At 49.6% G+C, this 23,602-nt stretch overlaps 2 protein-coding genes across 3 annotated transcripts; both read left to right on the forward strand.

Annotated features, from left to right (window-relative positions):
* Nucleotides 1-71: 71 nt before the first annotated feature.
* Nucleotides 72-4,586, forward strand: ERP29 (endoplasmic reticulum protein 29). Its single transcript, XM_063172962.1, has 3 exons — nucleotides 72-212; nucleotides 1,518-1,656; nucleotides 2,843-4,586. The coding sequence occupies exons 1-3, from the start codon at nucleotides 93-95 to the stop codon at nucleotides 3,343-3,345; spliced, it is 762 nt and encodes a 253-aa protein (XP_063029032.1). The 5' UTR covers nucleotides 72-92; the 3' UTR covers nucleotides 3,346-4,586.
* A 1,177-nt stretch (nucleotides 4,587-5,763) lies between these two features.
* TMEM116 (transmembrane protein 116) lies at nucleotides 5,764-22,452 on the forward strand. Of its 2 annotated transcripts, XR_010030130.1 has the most exons (12): nucleotides 5,768-5,836; nucleotides 6,300-6,346; nucleotides 6,477-6,540; nucleotides 10,108-10,239; nucleotides 14,937-15,041; nucleotides 15,478-15,527; nucleotides 16,164-16,247; nucleotides 16,332-16,470; nucleotides 17,263-17,407; nucleotides 17,497-17,570; nucleotides 18,533-19,271; nucleotides 19,415-22,452. XR_010030130.1 is itself a non-coding variant. In XM_063172968.1 (11 exons), exons 1-11 carry the CDS (start codon nucleotides 5,789-5,791, stop codon nucleotides 18,731-18,733), a joined length of 1,089 nt encoding a protein of 362 aa, XP_063029038.1. In that variant the 5' UTR covers nucleotides 5,764-5,788; the 3' UTR covers nucleotides 18,734-19,382. The 2 variants fall into 2 exon arrangements, 1 of the variants encoding a protein (XP_063029038.1); XM_063172968.1 differs by lacking the exon at nucleotides 19,415-22,452 and having other exon boundaries at nucleotides 5,764-5,836; nucleotides 18,533-19,382.
* Nucleotides 22,453-23,602: the final 1,150 nt, after the last annotated feature.

A 23,602-nucleotide genomic window follows, 5' to 3' on the forward strand; every position in this document is an offset into this window, starting at 1 on the left:
GGCAGCGGGGCGGGGCGGGGCGAGGCGAGCCCCCGGCGGCGGCCGTCGCGCCGTCACGTGGCTCCGCAGCTCCGCTCCCTCCGCGCTCCGCCATGGCTGCGGCGGCTGCCGCCGGCTCGGTGCTGCTCTGCCTGCTCGGCCTGGTGCTGCCCGGCGGCAGCACGCTGCACACCAAGGGCTCCGTGCCGCTCGACACCATCACCTTCTACAAGGTACGGCGCTGGGGGCCCGCCGGAGCGCTCGGGGGGCGGACGTGGGGCCGCACCGGGCTGTGTATCCCCGCGGCCGGCGGCAGCCCCGGGGCCCGGGAGGAAGGCGGGGGGCGCGGCGGGGCCGCGGGCACGGGGTCGCTGCCGCCGCCGCCGGCGCGGGGAGCGCTCGGTGCCGGCGGAGCGACCGCGCCGCAGCCAATGGGAGCGCGGCGGGCGCAGCGCTCAGCCAATGGGAGCGCGGCGCTGGCGGCCGGCAGCCAATCGGCGCGGTCCAAGTGGAGCCGAGCCGTGGGGTCCGGCCCGGCGGTACCGGCGGTACCGGCGCGGGGAGGTGCGGCCGCAGCCGCCGCTCCTCGGCCGGGCTGCGCTGTCTGTGCCGCTCAGGGAGGGCAGCACCGTGCGGGGATGGAGCCGGGGCCGTGGGCGCGCTGCTTGGGTTCCACTTGTTCATCAAACAGCAACAGGCGCCTTTTTTTTTTCCCCCATCGTTTTTTTTTTCCCTTCACTAAATCACTGTGCAAGGACGGAATCTTCCCCGGGCCCGGTGCGCTCCCCACCGGGACACCGACCGCTCGGCAGGCCGGGACCGAGCCTGCAGCCACCTGTGCATGCAAATGTGCAGTGCCTGAGCAGCGCTGGCAGAGCGCTGTGTAGGTGGGGAGCTGTGCTGCAGCCTCAACCTGTTCGCGAGAACAAAAAGATTTTGCAAGGTCTTCCATGGCAGGGAGGGGAAAATCCCCCAAGGGGTGACGGAGTCCATTGCCAAACTAACTGGAAAAGGCATCGTCTGAGCAGAGCAAGGCTGAAGTGAAGAGGAATCAATTAAATGTGAATTCTCCATTTCATGTAGCCGTGCAAGAGCTCCAGCATCTGCACTGCCTCCCTGTGTCCCCTCCCAGCCAGGAGTGCAGCTCTCATGCTGGGACACCTCAGAATGACGTGAAATTACATTTGGCCTCTGTCCTCTTCACGTCCCACTGGACAATGTTTTAGCTGATCTTCTTCCAAGATGCCAGTCAGATTTACAATAAGCAAATCTTATAATTATGGCATTATCAGATCCCCCAAACCTACCACGTACTATCTTTATCATCTGGTGCAGGAATACAGACACCCAAAGCTCAGCCTTTCCTCCACACAGCACTGAGTCATTTCTCAAAGGCCATAATTATATCAAATTTCCATTCTCCTCTGCATCTCCCCATTGCACAGGAAAAAAGGACAAGCGAAAACAACTTGTGGATTGCTCAGACCTGAAATGATCAAGTTTTGTTTTGTCTTTTCCCCTTTTCCTTCTTGTTTTAGGTCATTCCAAAGCACAAGTTTGTCCTTGTGAAGTTTGACACACAATATCCCTATGGTGAGAAACAAGATGAGTTTAAAAAGCTGGCGGAGAGCTCGGGCTCCAGTGAGGATCTGCTGGTGGCAGAGGTGGGAATATCAGGTGAGGAACTCTGCAAACAGCGTGGGCTGGTGAGGAGGGGATAATTTCACTGTGATTTCTGCAGGCTCTGAGCAGTTCTGGGGGAGGGATGGATGTGAGAGTGGAGCTCCTGCCCTGGCTGAGCGTGGGAGAGCTGCTGATCCATCTGGGCTGGGTAATGAGGATCCAGCCCACGCTGCTGAACTGCTGCCACCTCCTCATCCCCTGCAATTCTTGCCTTTTTTTTCCCCCCTCCTTTGCTGAGAGAAACCTTTTTGTCCCACATGCAGGGAGCAGAGCTCACAAGAATCGTGCTTTAGCTACAACCATGGTCAGACAAAGAATATTTAGTGTGATTAATTCCATGCAGCAAAGCCTGGGGCAGCACAGCAACGGGTTCTTTAACTCGATGTGATTGTGACTGGAATTAAGAGAAAAAGAGTCAAAAACAGATCACTGTCACCTGATGTGCTCTGGCTTTGGAGGTTGAATTAAGAATTTAGGTTTAATTATCAAACTGTGAAGTTTTACCCACTCTGATATTTCTAAGCATATGTGGGATTCTCTAAGGAGCATGTTTGAAATGGCTTTGTTTTCTGTCCTCAGGAATAAATATCATTTCTGTGAGATGAGTATATGTCTTGGAGCTTGGCATGCTGTCAGAATCAAATAATTCTCTGCACACAGACAGGAAAAACTCTTATTTCACTGTAAAATCAGATAAAATCAATGGATAGAGGAAAATAAGAGAAAAAGAGTATTGATTTCCCATAAGGAGAACAGGGTTTACACAAAAGATCCTGCCAATGTCTTACACTCTCACAGTCACAGCAAAACACCATTAAAGTCTTTTACTTTGGAAAAGCCACTGAATGTTTGCCTTGCAAAAATGATTTTATGAGGTGTTTTTATTTCAGTGTGAGGCATTTCCTTGGAACAAGCTCTCCAGAGAATGGTCAGGGCCCCAAGGCTGCCAGAGCTCAGGGAGTATTTGGGATTTTGGGGTGTCCTGAGCAGGGCTGGAAGTTGGACTCAGTGAATCTTTTGGGTCCCTTCCAGCTCAGGATATTTCCATGGCTCCGTGATTTCCTGGCAGACAGGTTATTAGGACATGTTGAAGCTCTGCCTACAAATATTTGTGTGGGAGGGAATCCTAATTTAATTTTTGATTAACTCTGCTTTTCTGTGTTTCGTTGTCCCTCGACAGATTACGGTGATAAACTGAACACTGAGCTGGGAGAGAAGTACAAGCTGGACAAGGAAAAATTCCCTGTTTTTTACTTGTTCCAGGATGGTGACTTTAAAAATCCTTTACTTTATGGTGGGGAGATCAAGGCTGGGGCCATTCAGCGCTGGCTGAAGAGTAATGGCATCTACCTGGGCATGCCAGGCTGCCTGAAGGAGTATGATGTGCTGGCCAGCAAATTCATGAGCACCACAGAGAAATCTGATCGCCAGGCCCTCCTGAAAAAGGGCCAGGAGAATTTAGGAAAAGCAAAAGAAACCGAGAAGAAGTCAGCAGAGCAATACTTGAAAATTATGAGCAAGATCTTGGAGCAGGGAGAGGAGTTTGCTGCTAACGAAGTCGTCCGAATCACCAAGCTGATCGAGAAGAACAAGATGAGTGATGGAAAGAAGGAGGAGCTCCAGAAAAGCCTCAACATCCTCACTTCTTTCCGGAAGAAGAGTAGTGACAAAGATGAGCTCTGATGTGTTGGAGAACTCTTCTACAAGCTGTGAAACGTTGTCAAGATTCCTAACCAGTTCTCCTTAATGCAAGCAAACTTCCCGCTGACTTCAAGAGGGCAGCAGATCTCCTTCTGGGATTCTCAGTTTAGAAGATCAAGAGGAAGAAATTCCTTAAAAACACAGTATTGTAAATGTGGGGAAAATCACCTAAGAGCGAGACACAGCAAGTATTGTGTAATGCTATCCAGTAACAGTGTTAAAGCAGACAACAAAAAAAGCTCTAGATTGGCCAGAAGCTCATTCCTGGTGGTTTTTACAGCTGTTCCCTGACTAACAAATTACAAAATTCAGGTTTGAAAAGGTACAGATAGGGTGTCCTCTACTTCCCCACCTTTCACTGTCCCTAATATCCTTGGGTTTTATACTTGTTAATCTACCCCTCACACTCCTTGTGTTGTCCCATTTTGGCTCTAAGTCTTGTTCTTACCTGTTGTTGACTCAGAGACTCAGAGCTTCCTTTTTCTGCCTTCCCCTTCCACGGCTTCTGTCCCTGTTTGCTTTGGGTATCAGCCAAGTGCTGGCAGTAAAGACAGTTCACAGCATGCCCCTCATTTTCTGTCCAGAGCAGCCATTTCATTAAATATTCTCCTGAAATCCTTTGTGATACCTTGACACAGTGAAGTGAGTTCTGAGCAAGGGCAGAGTCTCCTTGAGGTGCTATTACACTCAGTCTCACCAGTTTGTGCAAAAAAATCAGGTTTTCAGAGGTAAATTTGGTTGAGTTTTCTTACAGCTGAAGAGGTGTTTTACCTGTCCAGACTTTCATGAACAAAATGTTTTTCTAGCCTCCAGAAACAATTGACACTCTCAAACTGAAGCCTCATCAGTGTTTGGTAGTTCTGAATATTTGAAAATGAGGTCTTGTAAGAGGAAGCAGAAGTATTTGTGTCCTTAGAAGCCTCGTATGTGTTATTTAAAAGGAGATGCCTGGCCCAAGGATCAGGCCAGTCCTCAGAACTGTGCAGTTCACACTCTGTGGAATTTGGATGCTTCTGGAAGATGCTGAAGCCCTGGTCAGGGTTACAGAGTTGAAAAGATAAACACCTGTGAGTTTTACCTTAAAAGTATGCTTTAAACAAAACTGATTCCTGTGGGAGCTTTGCTGCCTTTTGAATCTTGGGGTGGGTACAAGGAGCAGATGTTGCTGCGAGATAAAATGTATTAATAATGCTATAATAAAAAAAAAAAAAAATTCCACTTCAGAGCTGCTTCTTAATCACTATAGAAAAACTACAGTGATCAGAGGGGAGGCTGTGACGGCTGAAGCGAGGTGAGGGTGGCCCAGAGCTCTCTCCCCTCAGGAGCGGTAGAGGAGGGACCCCGGCATGGCGGGCTGTCCTTGGGAGCGCTGTGTGGAGATTTGTCCCGCCTGGCTCAGCCCCGGAGACCTTGAGGGAATCGTCCTCTGAGGGGAGCCGTTCTCGAAGCACTGAGGGAACCATTCCTCGGGACTCTGAAGGGAACAGCCCCTGATAGGAGCAGCACTTGAGGGGACCGTGCCCTGGATCTGTGAAGGGAGCAGTCCCCGGGATCTCTGAGGGTAGCAGCCCGCAGGATTCTAAGGGAACCATGCCCGGGCTCTCTGAGGGGAGCAACACGCAGGATTCTGAGGGAATCGTGCCCGGGCTCCCTGAGGGAAGCAGCGGGACTCTGAAGGAGCGGTACCCAGTTTCTCTGAGAGGAGTAGCCCCCGGGACCCTGAAGGAGCCGTGCCCGGTCTCTCTGAGGGCAGCAGCCCCCGGGACCCTGAAGGAGCCGTGCCCGGTCTCTCTGAGGGCAGCAGCCCCCGGGACCCTGAAGGAGCCGTGCCCGGTCTCTCTGAGGGCAGCAGCCCCCGGGACTCTAAAGGAACCGCGCCCGGTCTCTCTGAGGGCAGTAGCCCCCGGGACCCTGAAGGAGCCGTGCCCGGTCTCTCTGAGGGCAGCAGATCCCGGGACTCTAAAGGAACCGCGCCCGGTCTCTCTGAGGGCAGCAGCCCCCGGGACCCTGAAGGAGCCGTGCCCGGTCTCTCTGAGGGCAGCAGCCCCCCTAGAGCCGCCGCTCGCTCCCCGAAGCGCCTTCCCGCCCCCGGACGCTGGTGACGTCACGCGTGGGCGGGGCCGAGGCTCGGCGGGGTCGCCTCAGGGCGGCTTCGTGAGGGGAGTCCGGGGCGGCGGTGGTGAACGGAGCGAGCCCGCCCACCGGGGCTAGGCCGGTTCTGCCCCCGGAGGGATGCGCGGGACTCCGGTGCCCGGGACGCCAATCCCGCTGTTTGCCCCAGGCTCCTGTCCCCTCAGCCCCTCTCTAGCACCGGGCGCTCCCCGCAGCCGGCCCCGCCGGCGGAGGCCGGGCGCGGTGCGGCCCCGGGGCGGAGCGCGGGCGGTGCCCGCAGCCCCGGAGCGGTGCGGCGGTGGCGGCGGTACCCATGGCCCTGCCGGCGGAGGCGGACCGGCTGGATGGGGGCTGGCAGGAGGTGAGCGAGCCCTGCCGGCACCGGCACCCCTCGGGACAGCGGCTGTCCCCTCCCCGGGACCTCGCTGTGCGCGTCTCTTCTCCTCCATCCCCTCACCGTCCTGCTCCAGCCCTGCGCCCCGCTCCGTGCCCGGCGGCACCGGCAGCGTTGCACGATCCTCCCCCGGTGCGTGCTGCTTATTCCTCTTCGGGACCCCGCTGTCCCCAGTCCCCGGGTCCGTGCTGCTCCTCCCTGGGTCTCCGCGGTCCCTGTGCCCGGTCCGTGCTGCCCGCTCTTCTCCGAGACCCGCCTGTCCGCCTTGCCAGGTCCGCGCTGCCCGCTCCGATTCCGATCCCCGCTCCTTGTCCTTCCTCCCCGAGCTCCCGATCCCGGTCCTTGTCCTTCCTCCCCGGTCCCCGGTCCGTGCTGCCCGCTCCTCCCGGGACCCGGTGTCACCTGAGCTCCCTCCGGTCCTTCTCCGCAGGTCTACTCCGCGCTCCAGTGGATCCAGTTCACCATGGCCATGCTCAGGTACGACACGCTGCCCATAGAGTTACTGTGGCGAAGGTGATTTTACCCAGAAAAGCAAAAAAAAAAGAGAACTCGCGTCTCCCAGCGAGGCAGACGCGCTCCTGTCCCAACCTGTGCTCTGTTTTCTCAGCGTTGTAGGTTCCAGCTCAATTATTGCCTACGCCGTCTTCCAAAACGCAGTGCGGTCCCCTGAGGTAAGGTCTGAGCTTCCTTCTCCCTCCCTCAGCTGTGGTGTCAGTCCCTCTACGTGGGTCACACCTTTAGCACAGACTCCCTTAGGAGCAGCTGCAGGTCTCACGGTTATGTGGTTAAAACTTGTTTAATAGCTTGGAGGCAAAAGGCTTGTTAAGAATTGGGCTCTTTGTCTTGGTAGGAGGTGAAAGGACTGACCTTGAACCTGTGCTTCTGCAGGGAGAAGCAGGTTCCTGCAGCTTTCTGCTGCTCCAGGAAAGTCCTCCAGTCATTCCTGGGAGCAGGGATTTCTTGTTGTGCCCTCCTCAGTGGGGCCAAACTCCTGGGCGGCTGAGCAGTCGTGCACAAAGCTGCTGGAGTACAAATTGGAGCTGCCCCTGCAGAAATGCTTTTATAAGTGTTGGGTTTTGGCTGTCTCTGATGAGTCTCTCTGGGCAGGTGTGCTACTAAAACCGACCCCACAGCCTCCCTCCCATTCTGCCAGGCTTGGGTGTCCATGCAGTCCCTCTGGGTGTCCAGGACTTCCTGGGGACAGTGAGCCAAGCTGATCCCTGTGAAGTTGGGATTTGCTGTGCAGGGTTTGCAGGCTCAGCCCGAAAGTCAGAAAGTCAGTGGAGCTGGCAGCAGCTGTATTTGTCCTTCCTTCATCTTCATGCTCTTTGTACATCATGGATTTGATCTGCAGCCCAGAGAATGGGACTTTCAGGGAATTCCTGGAGCTGTCCCTGGAGAAGCAAGGAATGCAGGCAGCTGACACATTGTTGGATGACACGGTGGGAAGGAGAACGTGAATCCATGTTTGCAGGGCAAAGCTGTCCCACTTACAGCAGGGAGGACCTTGCTCCCAGCCAACCTGCTGGAAATGCTCTGCCCAGCACACCCAGAATAAACTGTGGAGATCTCCATGAATCCCCAGGGAAGAATGGGAATTCACCTTAGAGGAAGGCTGGGACTTCACCTTAGAGCTGGGATGGAAAACCTGCTTGAGCTTGTGCTGCTCAAGGTACACATCAAAGTCTCCTTCTACCACATCTGCACCACCTGGAAAGCTCCAGATGTGATTCCTGCTGGGGTTCTCTCTCTGGAATGATGTTGGCAGTGTCCTGCTGTGATTCAGCAGCCTCATCCTGCTGGCTCCCATGGCCTGGGTGCTCAGGAGCCCTTCTGCTCTCAGTCATGTGATGGGGCTGTGGCTTGGGAGCTGCTCATGAGCCACTCATGGCTCCAGGTCAGCAATGGGCCCTTCCTGCTCCAGAGGCTCCAGATGTTTCTGCTCAGAATATTTCTGCAGATCCGGAGAGGAGGGCTGGATGCCAGCTGGAGGGACTGGTTTGCATCAGCCTTCCAGGCTCCTCTGCTGCCAGGGGAGATCTGGGTTTCAAAAGCGACAAAATCTCCATTAACTTCCCCATAGTCTCGTCCTCATGTCTTGGGTCTGAAGTGGAAGTTTGTAAACAAAAGGGTTGGAAGTGATCCATATCAAGGCTAGCCACAAACAGATTATTCCCTGAGTCATGAGGACCCACAGCAAAACATTTAAAAATAAACTGCTCTGGAGGCTGGGAGGAGCAGGATCTTAGAAACACTTCCCTTCCTGCCCCAACCTCAGAAATCAAATATTGCATTCTTGAAGCTTGCTCTCTGTCTCTATGGGGTCAGTAAAACCCTTCAACCTGAGGTAAATCATTCAGAAGAGGTGATGGCAAACAAGGAAGAACCCTCAGCCCAACACATTTGAGGAAGAACTCTCAGCTCAACAGGTTTGAGGAAGAAACCTCAGCTCAGCAGGTCTGAGGAGGAACCTTCAGCTCAGCATGTGCCTGGGCCATGGCCACAGAGCCAAACCCCCGTGTGTGCTGCAGGATGGAAATCATTACATCTTTGCAGTCCCTTCCTCTATTTTATAAATACCAGTGGTAATTTTCTTTCCCCTTTTTCCCCTTTTTCAAGCCAGAGCCACACGTGTCCCTGTGTCACCTCCTTCTTTATCCAGAACAGCTCCTGGGCCCACCAGCAGTGCCTTGCTCCAAGGGCACTTGTGCTGGAGACAGAGGTCACCTGTTGGATTGCAAAAGTGCCTTCTTTGCTTATTTTAGATCTGTTTGGTTTAACCTGCCTCGATCACAAACTGGACAGTGCCCCCAGCCTGTCGTGCCAGGGCTTCATTTCTGCACCAGTGAGGAAAAGCCTGGTTAAAAAAAGGCATTTATAGATAAAAAAAATTAAAATGAACTCCAGATCTTTGTGCCTTGTGCTCCTTCACGCCCTAAGGACAAATCTGCTCAATCAGATCTACCTTAACTCTTATCACTCTTCCTAAGCTCTCACTGCACATGGGAACAAGTGAAACACAACCTGATGGGTGGCATACATTTACTTCCAGGACAGTATTGAGGCAAATCTCACCAAAAGCTCAGCTCCATGAAAAGAAATACAAAATCAAAGCCTGCTGAAGCATTTCCATGCTGTGTTTGGAATTATCATTTTCTGTAGGAAAAGAAAAACACCACAATTTTCTCTCCTGGATGCTGAAAATGAGGTACCCAAGGCTTTAATTAAGAATGTAGGTAATTAGGCTGCTTTTCCAGAGCCTCTGCTCTGCCACTAACAAAGAAAATGTTGGCCAGAATTTTTGCACAAATGTTTTCCTGCAGTGTTTACAGTCCTGGCCAGTGTGTGCAAACTGGAAATGGGCTGGAAACTGTTGTTAAAGGAGACGTGACTCCTTTGCAGCAATAGTGGCTCTCAGTGGAAATTAATCCAGCTTGTAAAATAAACCCAACCTTACTCATCAGCTGAAATGACATGGAACTCATAGAAAAATGTGTTTCAAGTCATTCCAGAGCTGAGGAAGGGTTTGTGTTTACTGGAAGTTTGATTTCTATGTGAGTTTATTGAAAACATGATGTGTCTTCTCCCTGCCAACCTGTCCCATTCTGCAAAATTGTAACATGGTGGATATTTGGGATATTTTTGTAAGTTTTGATGTTGCTCTTGTGGCAGAAGTGGAGGTTGGAGTAGGGAATGTGCATTGGAACAGCTCCTGAGAGCACAATGTGGAATTGCCCTGCAAGGAGAGTTGTGGGAGAAGGGCTGGGAGGTGACAGTGTTCAGATAACACCAGATAACCCGGGACTGATGTCCGAGCACAATTCATCTTTCTGCTGTAATTGGTGTGGGAGTTTTAAAGGACTGAAAACAAGGATGATATTCAGGAGTAGAGCCTGAAAAGTTTTCATCTGGTAACTTCTCTTTGATCTTGCTTGGCTTTTAAAGTAAAGGGCACTTTTTTTAGGGTGAAGTTGAGTTGACTGGTCTCAGAAATGTTGTCACAGTGCTTCCCTGAGGGTAAACCATCCCTCCACAAAGTGCCACTTATGCCCCACTTCCCCTCAACTCAGGCTTTCAAAACAACTTTGCACTGAGGTTTTTCTACTGAAAAACTTTCCTCACCTGCAGAAAAACCATTGGAAGGCTGTATGAAATGTCTGATAAGGAGGTAAAACTGCAGCTGGGGGGACTGTGACTCCACTCACACCTGCTGAGATTTTCCTTTTTCCCTTTTCCAGGTGCGTCCACTTTTCTACCTGAGCCTCTCAGATCTGCTGCTGGGCATGTGCTGGCTGGCTGGGGCCCTGCTCTACAGCTCACCCACCTCCCAGCAGGACCTCATCTGCTACAACCTGCAGGCCACGGGACAGGTGAGTGGCCTTGGCACCACATTCTGTCATTAACCTTGTAATTTGTCACAGTTAACCTCGCTGGTGATCAGAGCCTGGCCCTGGGGCTGTTTCTCTTGGCTTTGTGTGAAAAGGGAGATCGTGGCACTGGGGTTTGGGATCCTCTGGTGTGTGAGAGGAGGAGAAGATGGGATTTGGTGGTTGCTGGTGTGAAATGAGCAGATGGGACTGTTTGATAAGCCATTATTGTTGCCAACGTGTCCCATTCTGCAAAATTGTAACATGGTGGGTATTTGGGATATTTTCTGTAAGTTTTGATGCTGCTCTTGTGGCAGAAGTGGAGGTTGGAGTAGGGAATGTGCATTGGAACAGCTCCTGAGAGCACAATGTGGAATTGCCCTGCAAGGAGAGTTGTGGGAGAAGGGCTGGGAGGTGACAGTGTTCAGATAACACCAGATAACCCAGGACTGATGTCTGAGCACAATTCATCTTTCTGCTGTAATTGCTGTGGGAGTTTTCTTTACTTTAAAAGCCAAGCAAGATCAAAGAAAAGTTACCAGATGAAAACTTTTCAGCCTCTACTCCTGAATTGCTGCAAAGAGAGGCTTTCAAAGCTGGAAGGAGCAGATGGGAACCCTGTTGCATCCATGCCCATGGATCTCTGCTCTCACATGGCAGCTTTTCTATTTCTCTTCATGCTTCCTCCAGCCTGGGCAGGAACAGACACATTCTGTGACTTTTGAGCTCAGATTTAAATTACTCACATGAACATCCCAGTTCTTGCTCTTCCCAAGGACCAGCACAAGCTCAGCCTGTGTCCCAGTGACTGAGCTGATCCCTGTGCTGGGCACCAGTTGGAGTAGGGGGGCTGAGCACTGTTTTCCTGACAGTTTGTTATTCCTCACCCAGTTCCCATTTCAACACCAGGCCTTGGAAATCTCAGCTCTCAAAAACCTCTGCAGGGTCCAGCTGAGCATGGAGGTTCATAAATGATCTCTGGAATTAATTTTTTTCCTTTTAAAGGATAGGGCTGGGAGGATCAAGGGGCTTTTGGAAGCTTTGATGTGTGGGCTCAGGCAGCTCCCTGGGAGTGTGGTGGCACCCACAACTGGGAACTGAATGTCCTCATGGATCAGCAGCATCCAGAGCTGGAAAGGATCTCCATGTGCCTCAGAGAGGGCAGGGAAGTAGCTGCAGGTGCAGGATGGAATTGTTCCTGCTGCTGTGTGTCTGGGGATGGGCTCCTGCAGCCCAGGGCTGTTTCAGGAGCTGTTTTGGGGGTACAGATGTGTTGCTGACGGTGGTGAGAGCAGCTGTTCTACTCCAGGCTCATCTCTGGTCCCTCCAGCCCTGCTGGCTCCACAGTCTGTTCATGTTGGGAGAAACAGTGAGATTTGGGTAACTTGGCCACTTGGGAATGATGCAGAATGACATCAAAGATGTTTTTTAAGATGATGGTAAATGGGAAAATGAGGAGAGCTTGGGAGAGGCTTTCAAAGCTGGAAGGAGCAAAGCAGGACTGAGGCTGATCCTGAGCTGTTTCCCTTGCCTGGGGAACACAGTTCTTACAGCTGATGTGATGTTTTTATGGCCTGGAGGCAATTTGCACTGCTAGAGGAGAAATAATTTGGCTGTGGAAAATATGCCCATAATTTCTCAGCTCCCTTGCACTTCTGCCTCTTCTCTGCCCTCACTTTTCCAGCCTGTGGCTTCTCAGGGGCACCAGCACAGGATGGGACAAGGTGAGGGCTTTGTGTTCGTGCTGGGTGGGCAGAGCTGGCCTTGAGCCAGCACAGGGCTCGTGCAGAGTCACACCCTGACCTCAGGCAGTGTCCCCTGTGTGCCACCCCCAGTCCCCACAGCACAGGGACTGCCAGGGTGGCAGAGCCGGGTTGTGCCTGGCAGGAGCTGTGGCTGTGTTTGCTCTGGGAGAAATGAAAACAAACGGAGCCCTTGCCATAGCAACCTTTCCCCCGGGCATGTGAGAGTGCAGGACCTCCTCACCCACCAGCCTGCAGTGCCCTTGAGAGGTGGGAACACCTTGTGCAGAAGAAGGAGCCAGTAACAGGTTGAACCAGCAGATTCTGCAGGGCAGGAGGGATCTGGGAGCTGATGGAATGAGTCAATAAATGTCTCACTGTGTGGGATCTCAGCACCTCAGGACTGAAGTGCAGAGTGACCGAGACCACCCTTGGGGGGCTCGGGAGTCCTGGAATGTTGCCAGCAGTGTCTGGTGGCTGCACTTTGATCCTACAAGGGAGATGACACCTGTATGAGGATGGGAGGATTTCACTGGGGTGAATGGTGAGGGGATAAGTTAATTAGAGTGAAACACAGGGTTTAAGATTTCTGTACAGGGGGGGTCTAAAGAAGTAAGATGGAGGAATTGGGGCGTGTCCTGTCCTTCTTCTTCTTCTTGGCCTCCATCTTCTGTGGTGATGTTGGCACTTTGGGATTGGTTATTACTAAAAGTGCACCGGTCAATAAGGGTAAAAGGTATTGGGGAAAAATGATAAATATTGTATATGTAATTTTGAGTATAAAGATAAGTGACCGCCCCGGGGGCTCTCAGTGTGCTCATGGCTGGCTGCTGTGCAGACCTCTGTTGGGCTGAGAGAAAATCTTTTAGATAAACAATTAATAAACACCGAGACCGAGAAAAGATCTGAAGCCTCTTCTCGTCCTTTGAAGCGCCGGCTGTCCAAGGCCACCCTGGGCCTTTCCAGGCCACCTAAACAGCCGAGAAACCAACATCACTGTGCTGCTGGGTGTCTCACAAACACCTGGGGCCCTCTGCACACCAGCCCCCAGAGGGTGTCAGATGAGCTGAGGTGAGGATGGGCAGGGACAGCCCAGCAGAGTTTGTGTTTACTGGAAGCTTGATTTCTATGTGAGTTTATTTAAAACATGATGTCTCTTCTCCCTGCCAACCTGTCCCATTCTGCAAAATTGTAACATGGTGGATATTTGGGATATTTTCTGTAAGTTTTGATGCTGCTCTTGTGGCAGAAGTGGAGGTTGGAGTAGGGAATGTGCATTGGAACAGCTCCTGAGAGCAGAAATCCATGTGGAATTTCCCTGCAAGGAAAGTTGTCTCACCCCTTGGAGAGGCTCACGCTGGAGTCCTTGTGATGTCTCAAGGCACTGCCTTAGACAATATTTTGCTTTATTCAGGCTGTTTGCCATTATTTGCCATCACAGGCTGATGTTGCAGTGGATGGAGCTGCCCAATGTCCAAACTGTGTCATAAAGAAGGAGATTGCTTTGTTCTTGGATATTCCCTCTTTCAGCCCCAGAGCTTTGATTGATATGAATGTAAACACTGCTCCCTTTGCTGTCCCTCATTCTCTCCTCCTCCTGCATTGCAATAATGAAGTCCAGAACAGATATTGTGGTTTTAATTGCACAACTCCCCCACGTTCTTCCAGTTCAGTTCCAGTGGCCTAATAATGTCCTGGCAGGCTCTGCTCACGCTGGGCAGCACAATGGGAGCCACACAAGTGGGATAATGAGGGATTCTTGTGTCTCTGCTTTAGCTCCTCATGGCCACTGCTGCAGGACTGTCCCCAGCCCCAAAGCTGGGGCTTAGGAGAGCAGAATTCCCTTCCCTTCCTGCTGGCACCTTCACAAGTGGCATTTGGGTCTCTGTCCCAGAAGGCAACACTGACATTTCATGAGCCTCTCCCAGGCGTCCTGAAGTGCAGGAGAATGATCCTTGTGGGCTGTTTTGGCCTTCTCTGGAAGTAGCTGGGAAAGGGTAACAACCCCTCATTAAACCTCATTTAATGAGCTGGAAAGTCACTGCAATGTTCTGTGGCAGCCCTTGGACTCAGCCTCTTGAGCCAGCCAAGAGCATTCACAACCTCAGTGAAGGAGGCCAAGTTTGTTTAGTGCCCACTTTCCCAGCCCTGGATGATACCAGGGTGGCAAACCTGTGCTCCTTATCTTTTTGGCAAAGGATAGCAAAGCCACAATAAAAATTAAAAAAAAAAAAATTCCCTTGTCCAGCCCTTCCTCTTTGCCACTGTAGTTTGTGTTTCCTGTGACAAACATAGCACAGATGTGTACATGGTCTGATTAGGCAACCTGGAGTAAGCATGAATTTGGAAACAAATTTGATCAATATTTAGGGAGGTTTATAGGAAATTTTAGATAATTAGATTCATCTCAAGCTGGAATCAAAAGCTATGAAACTCTCAGTGTTCTCTACCTTCTCTCCTTTTTCCCATGGAGGAAGAAAAGAGGTTTTTGGTATGTTAACTCAGGCTGAGGGCAGAGAATATCTGCCCTCACATTCCTCTTGAAATATCCAATTGTTTTCTGTTTCCGTGAATTCTCTGCCTAGTGAGCTTATTATGCAAGAAGGAAATCTCAATGTCACATCTGTGCTGTGTTTCCTAATGGACATAGCATTGAGAAGGTCCAAGTGCCTCTGAAACCCTCATTGCCAGGCTCTGAGCCAAAAAAATGAGCCAGATCACAAAGATTTTTATTTCTGAGACAGTTCTGCTGTCAGTAGTTCTCCTGTCTGAGGCTAAAGTGAAGCTGCTTTTGTGTGGTTTAAGGTGGGAATTTCCAGCCTGGCTCAGCCCCTGTGCTCAGCCCCTCACCTTTGGCAGGTGTTCATTATCCTGCCTCTGTTCCATGGGATTTGGGAGATGCTAAACATGCTCCAGGAATTGTTCTTCCAGGACTGAAATTCTGGTTTTATTTCTCAGATATTCTACGTGGCCTCTTTTCTCTACACTGTCAACTACACCTGGCACCTGTACATGGACCTCAAGGTGAAATACAACCAGAACCTGTTCAGGGTGCCCCCCCAGGTGAGTGGCACTGCTGTAAAGGCTGGGAACCCAGGGACAAGGACACAACACTCAGGAAAACCCTCCCTGCATTGCAGGCTGAGCAAATACTTCACACACCCCGTGACCAAAATCTCTCCTTGCAGTTCATTCCTCCCTCACACCCAAACAGGGAGGGCAGGGAGGCACCACCACTGCCATGACCAGGCTGGGAATAGCCCAGATATTCCTGCAAGATAACAAAACATTCCTTATACAGCTCTTCCCAACAAACCCACTGCCCTACACAGCTCCCCCAGATATTTGCTGTGCACAGCCAACTTTGTATCCCAGATATTCCACCTGGAAGTTTAGGGTGGGCAGACCCCCCTCAGCTGCTGAATCCTCCCTGGAAGCTGCTTCTTGTGAACCAGGGGCTGTGCAGAAATAATTTAATTAAGATTTTTGGATTTTGCAGGTTGTAGATTATGCAAGTTGTGTTGGCCGAATAGCAACGATCTTGTCAAGGTAAGATTCCATCCTCCCTGGCACAGGGTGTGGATTTGGTGAGAGTTAATCCTCCCTGGCACAGGGTGTGGATTTGGTGAGGGTTCATTCTCCCTGGCACAGGGTGCGGATTTGGTGAGGGTTAATCCTCCCTGGCACAGGGTGTGGATTTGGTGAGAGTTCATTCTCTCTGGCACAGGGTGTGGATTTGGTGAGGGTTAATCCTCCCTGGCACAGGGTGTGGATTTGGTGAGGGTTAATTCTCCCTAGTGGGAGAGTGTGGCTTTGGCAAACTGCAGTGTGCCTATCCCTGCTTCCTACTTGTTTTGAAGCAAGTGTTACTAAAAAGGCTGTAAAGCTCATCATTAACAGCAGAGTGACCTCATGAATGCAGAGTAAGAGGTTTTTTTCAACCAAGTTAATGATAACTTTATTAACTGGATGTGGTTTTCCAGAAGGTTTCCCTTTACCAATGATTAGCCCTCACAAATGAAAGCCCCAACATTGGTAAAGCTGATAAAATACTTTTCCATAGCAGTGCCAATAAAAACAACTTTAACGTCCTCTGTAGTGATGGGAGAAAAACCAAGCAGTGCCCAAGTGGAGCAGTGCAATAACCTGCAATAACCCATGACTGTGCTGTCCTTTCTCCTCCAGCCTGATCCCTTTCCTCCTCATGGTGCCGGTGTTCTGCCTGGGCAACAGCAGTAATTGCTACCAGAACTTCAGCCAGAAGCACGGGTGAGCTCCCTGCCTTGCTGAGGCACGGCCCCAGGGCTGCCCTGCTGGGCTGGCAGGAGCTCAGGCTGTCCCCTGTGTCCCCAGGTGTCTCCTGATGCACACGGAGGTGGCCGAGCCCCCCAGCGCGCCGCAGGGCCTGAGCGGCTCCGTTTGCCGCGCCATGCATTTCTACGGCGTCGGCGTCTTCCTCGTCTCCTTCCTCATCAGCTTCGTGGCCATCCTGGTAAGGCTGGGGCTTGTGGAGCCCTGGGTGGCTCCAGAGGCTGGGCAATCATGGAATGGTTTGGGTGGGAAGGCATCTTTGAGCTCATGGAATGGTTTGGGTGGGAAGGCATCTTTGAGCTCATGGAATGGTTTGGGTGGGAAGGCATCTTTGAGCTCATGGAATGGTTTGGGTGGGAAGGCATCTTTGAGCTCATCCAGTGTCACTCTGTCATGGACAGGGACACCTTGCTCTGTCCCAGGTTGCTCCAAGCCCTGTCCAGCCTGGCTTTGGACACTTCCAGGGATGGGGCAGCCACAGCTGCTCTGGGAGGGATTTCCTCTCAGTATCCCATCTAAACCTGCTCTCAGTTTTCAATCCTTTCCCCCCTGTCTGCTCATTCCATGTTTTTGTTAAATAGGGCAGGGGAATAACTGTGTGGTGCTGTCTCCCTTTTGGAAGGGGTGGTAGGGGAGGAAAAATATTACAGTGCCACCAGCTAAATCCATCTGGAGTCCTGTCAAGCCATCCCAGAAATATTTAAGCAGGATTTCAAAGGCTTGGAGATTGGCAGAAGAGATCACCTCCTGCATGGGTGAGCAAGAGGTGATTAATGGTTGGACTCTATGATCTTAGAGATCTTTTCCAGCCTAAATAATTTAATGATTCTAAAATCAATTCAGAGTCTTCAGTTTAGAAAATGCCACGTGCATAGCAACACCTCCCACAGGGTTTCAGTGCTGTGTGGAAAGGTTGGATAGACTGGGATGCAGATCCCAGCCTGTCCAGTAACATCTGCCTGCTCTTTTCCAGGTTATCCTGAGTCAGGCCCGGGGGCTGTACAAGAGGTTTGTGAACTCCACAGGGTTCCTGGGGGATCAACAGTGGGCCATGATTAAGATGGTGGAACAAAGGGTGGTTTTCTACCCCATTGCCTTCTTCTGCTGCTGGGCCCCAGGTGAGCAGAGAGCTCCTCCCACATCATTCCCCTGTGGAACCCCAGAGAGGTGGGGTTAACTTCACCCTCCCATCCATCCCTTTCCACAGCTGTGCTCCTTGGGGTGCTGAAACTGACTGCTTCAACAACCAGCAAAATCTACATGGCTCTGCTGATCCTGCAGGTAAATGTCTGCCCCTGCAGCCTCTGCCTTCTCACCTTGAGCCTCCTGTCCTCAGCCCTGCTGGATCTCTGCTGTGTGAGCCCAAGTCTGATTTGTGCTTTTGTTTGGCCAAGATCTTGGTTTGGTGGTTTATGTCTTTCACAGGCATGAAAAGCTCTCAGTAGCCAAAATCCCAACAGTTTAGTGGTGAGCAGGCTGCTGGGTGGATGTTTGCACTTGGTGACCTCAAAGGTCTTTTCCAACCTCACAGATTCTGTGGTCATGGAAATTGCAGCAAATAGGGCTAGAAAGGATCCCCAGAAATTTGTTTTGTTTTCCCTATGTCCCTAAGTCTCCAGATGTGATTCCTTAATAACACTTGTCCAGCTCCTTCTTGTGCCTGATCCAGAAGTTAGACATTTTATTCAATTATATCTAATATAGTATATATAACTATAATACTATAGTTATAGTGATATATATAAGTTGTTATATTTATTTAATATATAAACATACATAAAACATATTCTATATTTGTATAGCATTTATATTTAATGATTCATTGAACATTTATTAAAATAAATAGGAAGATAAATTCTCTATCACAGGGAGGATAAAATCCTGCTGGGAGGGGGATGTGATTCCTTAATAACACTTGTCCAGCTCCTTCTTGTGCCTGATGCAGAAGTTAGACATTTTATTCAATTATAGCTATAGATTTATACTATATATACTATAGTAATAGTTATCTAGATAAGTTATTATATTTATTTAATATATAAACATACATAAAACATATTCTATATTTGTATAGCATTCATATTTAATTAGATATTCATTGAACATTTATTAAAATAAATGGGAAGATAAATTCTCTATCACAGTGAGGATAAAATCCTGTTGGGAGGGGGAGGTTTTCCGTGGATCCCAGAGCCCGGAGCAGTGCTGGGATCCCTCATTCCCCTGTGCTCTCTCTCTCCCAGGCTCTCACCGCAGCTTCCCAGGGGCTGCTGAACTGCCTGGTGTACGGCTGGACCCAGCACGTGTTCCTGTCCCTCAAGCGCGGCTCCCGCCGGGATGTGGACACGCAGACCCCGCTCCTGCGCTCCCAGAAGAAATTCTACTCCAGCACAGCCCCCTCGGGCCCGCCCGACCCCGCGGGCTCCTCCTCCACCCTGCTCTGATGCAGCCCGGCCTGCCCGGAGAGAGGCAGAGTCCTCCCAACTCCTCGTTCTGCAGAGCCGGGATGGACCCGTCCCCGCGGGGCTGGCAGAGCCAGGCGCTCAGTGGACATAGTTATTTATTTAATGGATTCTTTCAGCGTGGTAAATCTTTAGTCCAGACTTTCTCCTCCTGGGAATATCCCTAGAAATGCAGCAAAACCCATGTAAAGGCTCAGAGACCTGGTGCAGCTCCATGGAGGTTGGAGCTCCTAAGGAGCTTTTTTTACTTTGTTTTACTTTGTTTTATTTCTCCAAGTCGTTGCCTTTACAAATTAACAGAAAGCAAAATGAGTATTTTTCAATCTCTGCCTTTTAATTCACTCTGTGAGAATTTGCACCACCCTAAGAAGCAATTGCAGGGAGTGAAGAATTGCAAAGGACAAAAGCTGCCTGGAATTCTGCACATTTCCCTTTCCTTCTCCCAGCCAACTCCTGCCCAGCCACAATAACTCCCCAAAATCAGCTGCTTCGACCCTGTGGAGCATCTCTCATGAACCAGGTGAGCAGGACTTTGTCTCTTTTTGCATTTCCAGATGTTCACATGAATTATTTACTGAGGTCTCACCATTCTATAAGAAATAAACCAGGTCTTCAGCTGTGTTAAAAACAATTCTTTACCTTCACACTCTTTTTTTTCAACAGCTTCACTTTTTGGGTCCAACCCAAATTTTTCTCATAGCAGGTTAGACAAGAGGAGGAAATACTCCAGCTTTGTGTAATTAACTTACACAACTGTGTAAACTCTGGGTAAGTCACACAAGGGCCCTGAAGGTTTGGTCAATGACTTATTTCCTCCTACAGAGTGAGACGGAGTGAAACAATTCAATTTTGCTGTTTTAAAGGATAAAACCAAAGTTTTCAGCCATCTTCTTCCCTCTGGTCCTTCAAATCCTCCTCTAGTCCCAAAGTTTGGATATGGGTGACTCTGTGTTTCCCCAGCCCCACTTCAAAGGCAAATATTCCACAGGCAGGGTGGGATTTGTGCCCTGGCACTGGCAGGGCATGAAACAAAGCCAGCCTCATCCCTGAGAGCCTCCTGCACCCTCCTGGGACTGACCCCGTTTGTGGAGCCAGTGCAATTTGTTTAAAAGGGGATTAAGGCTTCCTAAGTGATGGAAGATTACCCAGGGAGCAATGATTGGATTGCTAATGGAGCATCAGGGCTGGCAGTGGGTGCTGACAGAGTCCCAGGGCTCCTCAGAATGCAGAAATCACTCAGAGTTTGTTTGAGGGGAGTTTTTTTGCTGGGTTGGCTGCTCCAAGTGCTCCCAGGAAATAAATTGTTCCCTCAGTCCCTTTCCCAGTCTGGAGGCTCTGAGGGTCACTCACCACCCAACCCACTCTGAACTCCCCCAAGGCACCAAGCAGGGGCAAATTCTCTGACAAGGAAGGAGCCTGAGCCCTCACACCTGCCCCAGCTCGTGTCCTGAAATGCTCCTGGCTGTGTCTGGTTCCTGTCACCTCGAGGATAACAAAAATATTTCCAGAGGCAGGAAGGGCCCAAATGCCACCCTGAGGCTCTTTCCTTAAAGAAAGAGATGGGAGGGAAGCCCTCCCTGTGCCTGGAACAGCTCAGGGCCATCAGCAGCACAGCAGATCCATTTCTGAGCACCCAGTGTCCCCCAGTCCCAGCAGGGCTCCCACCTCAAGGATCTGGCTCCTATTCCCAGTGTCCCAAAGACAGAAGGACTCATCCCTCCCTTCCCTGAGTGCCCAGTCCAGCCCCCAGGGGTTCACTGGGAGCACTGGGCAGGTGCTGCTGCCATCTGATGCAAAGCTGGGCTAAAAAAAGGCAATTTTGGGTTGTGCTGCCAAGCAGAGCCCAGGATTGCCCAGGGATTTACCCAGCCTCAAATCCTCATTCAAGTGTTTGTTCCCATGGATCAGGGAGGTGGGATGGGGGTGAGGGTGGTGGAATAATGGAATCATGGAATCTCTAAGGCTGGAAAAGCCCTCTAAGATAATAAAATCCAAAAATTAACCCAGCACCACTAACCACACCCCAAAGTGCTGCACCCACACCTTCTGGAAACTTCCAGGGAAAAGCAGAATCCTGCTGCTCTTCCCTCCTGCTCCTTCCTTCTTCTCTCTGCAGGGATTTGGGAACCAAACAAAACCAGGCAGGAACTTTTGAGTTTAGTAAAATCATTTATATACAGGATGGGTAATATTTACAATGTAATACTGATCCAAAAGGAACTAACAGGGAACACTGAGAGGAGAAGTGAGAACATTTTAACACACAGGAGTTAAACATGGGCACAGACTCGAGTTTCCAAAAGAAAATCCAGAAGTAATGACAGCAAAAGTTTGACATGTTGCTATTTCCAATCAAAATCTCTTTCACTAATCAGGTTCTCCTAATTTTAATAGATATAGAAAAGCTTCAAAAAATCAAATCACAGGAGAAGCCAGTTATACAGAAAATTTTGAAAAGGTCAAATGATTTCAGATATTTTTCTTCACTTAAATAAAATTCTAAAAAAAACCCAAAACCCAACAACCTCCAGAGCTTTCACACATATTTTTAGTGTTTGTACAAAGAAATTCTTCTTTGATCCCACACTTCCAGCTCGAGATATTTACAATATTCACAGTCTGCTACAAAGGATCAGTAGATTTATTACCAAGTCAAGCCTCAGAGAATCAAGACAAGGTGTCTTGCACTTGCTTCAACTGAAAAATCAACTAAACCCAGGAAGGAGAAAATCAAATGCTACTTTCAAACACATAAATGAATCCATTAAAGTTATTGAACTTTGAAATGTAAAACAGAACTTTTCAAAGAGTAAAAAAATCAACTTTCTCATAGAAACAAAACCATTTGACCTTGAGTCTTCAAATTGTGTTTTCTTAATCTGTCCCTCCTCCCTCTGCTTCAAATCAGGCTCTTATTATTTATCACAGACAAGAAAATGGAGATTAAATCCATCAAAAGCAACTTGTGGCAAAAGCCCTTGGAAATTTGTACAGATGTTCCCACCTCAGGATCAGCAGCACTTGAGGGATGAAGAACAGGAGGAATCCTCTAACACACATCAGATCCCACCTTCCTCTCTGACTGCACTTCCAATAAATTCTGACTCCCAAAATCTGCCTGAGGATTTTCCTGCTGGGAGGGCAGAGTCACAAAGTGCTTTTGGAGGGGATTTTTTGCTCTGCCATTCAAACAAAGGTGATTTCCTTGTTTCCATCTCTATCTGCCACACTTGAAAGTTTCAATTCCTCAGAAAAAAACATGGATTTCAAGTTCAAAATGAAACTATTTCAAGACATGACCTAGAATTAGAGCAAGGACAGAAATGCACATAACAGGGCTTGATGGTACAGCCAAAAAAAGTGACAAAAACTCTCAATTTTTGCTACTTCTCTTCAGTTTTCATCAAGAGGTCAGTGCACAAATATTCCAGGTAATGTCAGAGGTGTTTACAAACACTCCCTGCTCCCATCAGAGCATGGATAAGCAGGGACTGTTCTTACCCTGCATTGGAAAAAACTGTCCACAGGATTAGGGAAAGCTGACAGAGAACAGGAAACAAAACATCTCCTTCATGTAGAAAAAACAAGTCACTGTTTAGAAAATTGTATAGAAAGAGTCAGACACTGCTTTGCCATCCAGCTAAAGCTGCAAGGAAATTTTGGTATAGAAAAGAGACAAAAAAAAAAAAAAAAAACAACAAGGCTGGACTTTTGTAGGAGAGACCTGGGAGATTGATGGCTCAGGTTGGTCAATGTAAACCCAAAAATGGATGAGCTGTGAAAGACAACAACGTTCAGGAGTGGTCACTGAGGGCCCTGGGTTGGCACTTCAGTCTGCAGACCAAACTCAGCCGGTGTCTGCACGGATTTGGTACCAAAATAGCTCTATAAAAAGCCTCCGCCCGATCTTTGAAAGAAAGAGAAGCAGAAAAGGTAGAAAACTAGAACTATGTACAGATTCTTGCCATTGGTTTGCTTCATCAGGATTTAAAAAAGCAGCTTTTGGAGCCAATGTTCCAGACTAGAGAAAGAACCTGCCCTGGGGAGCAGGGAGCAGCCCTGCAGTTGTGGCTCCCCCAAGAAGGAGCTTGAAGGCATCAGAGATGAGAATTTGGGCTCCAGAGAAATCCCAGGGGTTCCCCACAGCACTGGGAGCTCTGCCAAACAAGAGGACAACTCAAAACCCAAGCTTGGATCTTCTAGGAAGGAAAGAATGGGAATATCCCAAACAAACAAAGCCCAGGCTGGTCTCGGTCCATAGAAGATCCCACCATGGAAATTAAAAGAATTTGTGCATAAAGACTTGAACATTCTTCTGTTCTGCTCTTGGACAAGGTGAGAAAAAGAAGAGTTTTGTGCTGAATGGCTGATTCAGCCTTAAAAAAGCTCTGAGGAAGATGAGGAGAAAGAAAGAGAGGAGGTTAAGCCTTAAAGAAGGTCTGAGGGAGATGGGGAAGATGACAAAAGAAGAGAGTCACTGCTCAGAACTGAAAACTCCAGCAAGCACATGGGCCAGGCACCAAGCCAAACTGAAGGGTATTTAATTGATTTTTTCTCTACCTAAAGACCTGGAATTTAGGTGCCAAGGGGAGCTGTGAATTTGCATTTCACAGCACTTGCTTCAAGTACTCACTGAGCAGGGCCTTGAGAAACTGTGGCTCTCCTTCTCATACAGTCACTGCAGGGGCTGGCTGTGGCAGGTGAAAGGCAGCTTCTGCAACTGGTTATTAAGAAAAAAAAATGGTTTTTAACAATAAAATCCACCCCATTTGTGGGGCTCATGATTAACAGTACATAAGTGATCATATATACCTCGAGGAACTGAGTTTTAAAAAAATATTACAGTACCAA

Source organism: Melospiza melodia, chromosome 20 (genome assembly GCF_035770615.1).
Source record: "Melospiza melodia melodia isolate bMelMel2 chromosome 20, bMelMel2.pri, whole genome shotgun sequence".
NCBI lineage: Eukaryota > Metazoa > Chordata > Aves > Passeriformes > Passerellidae > Melospiza > Melospiza melodia.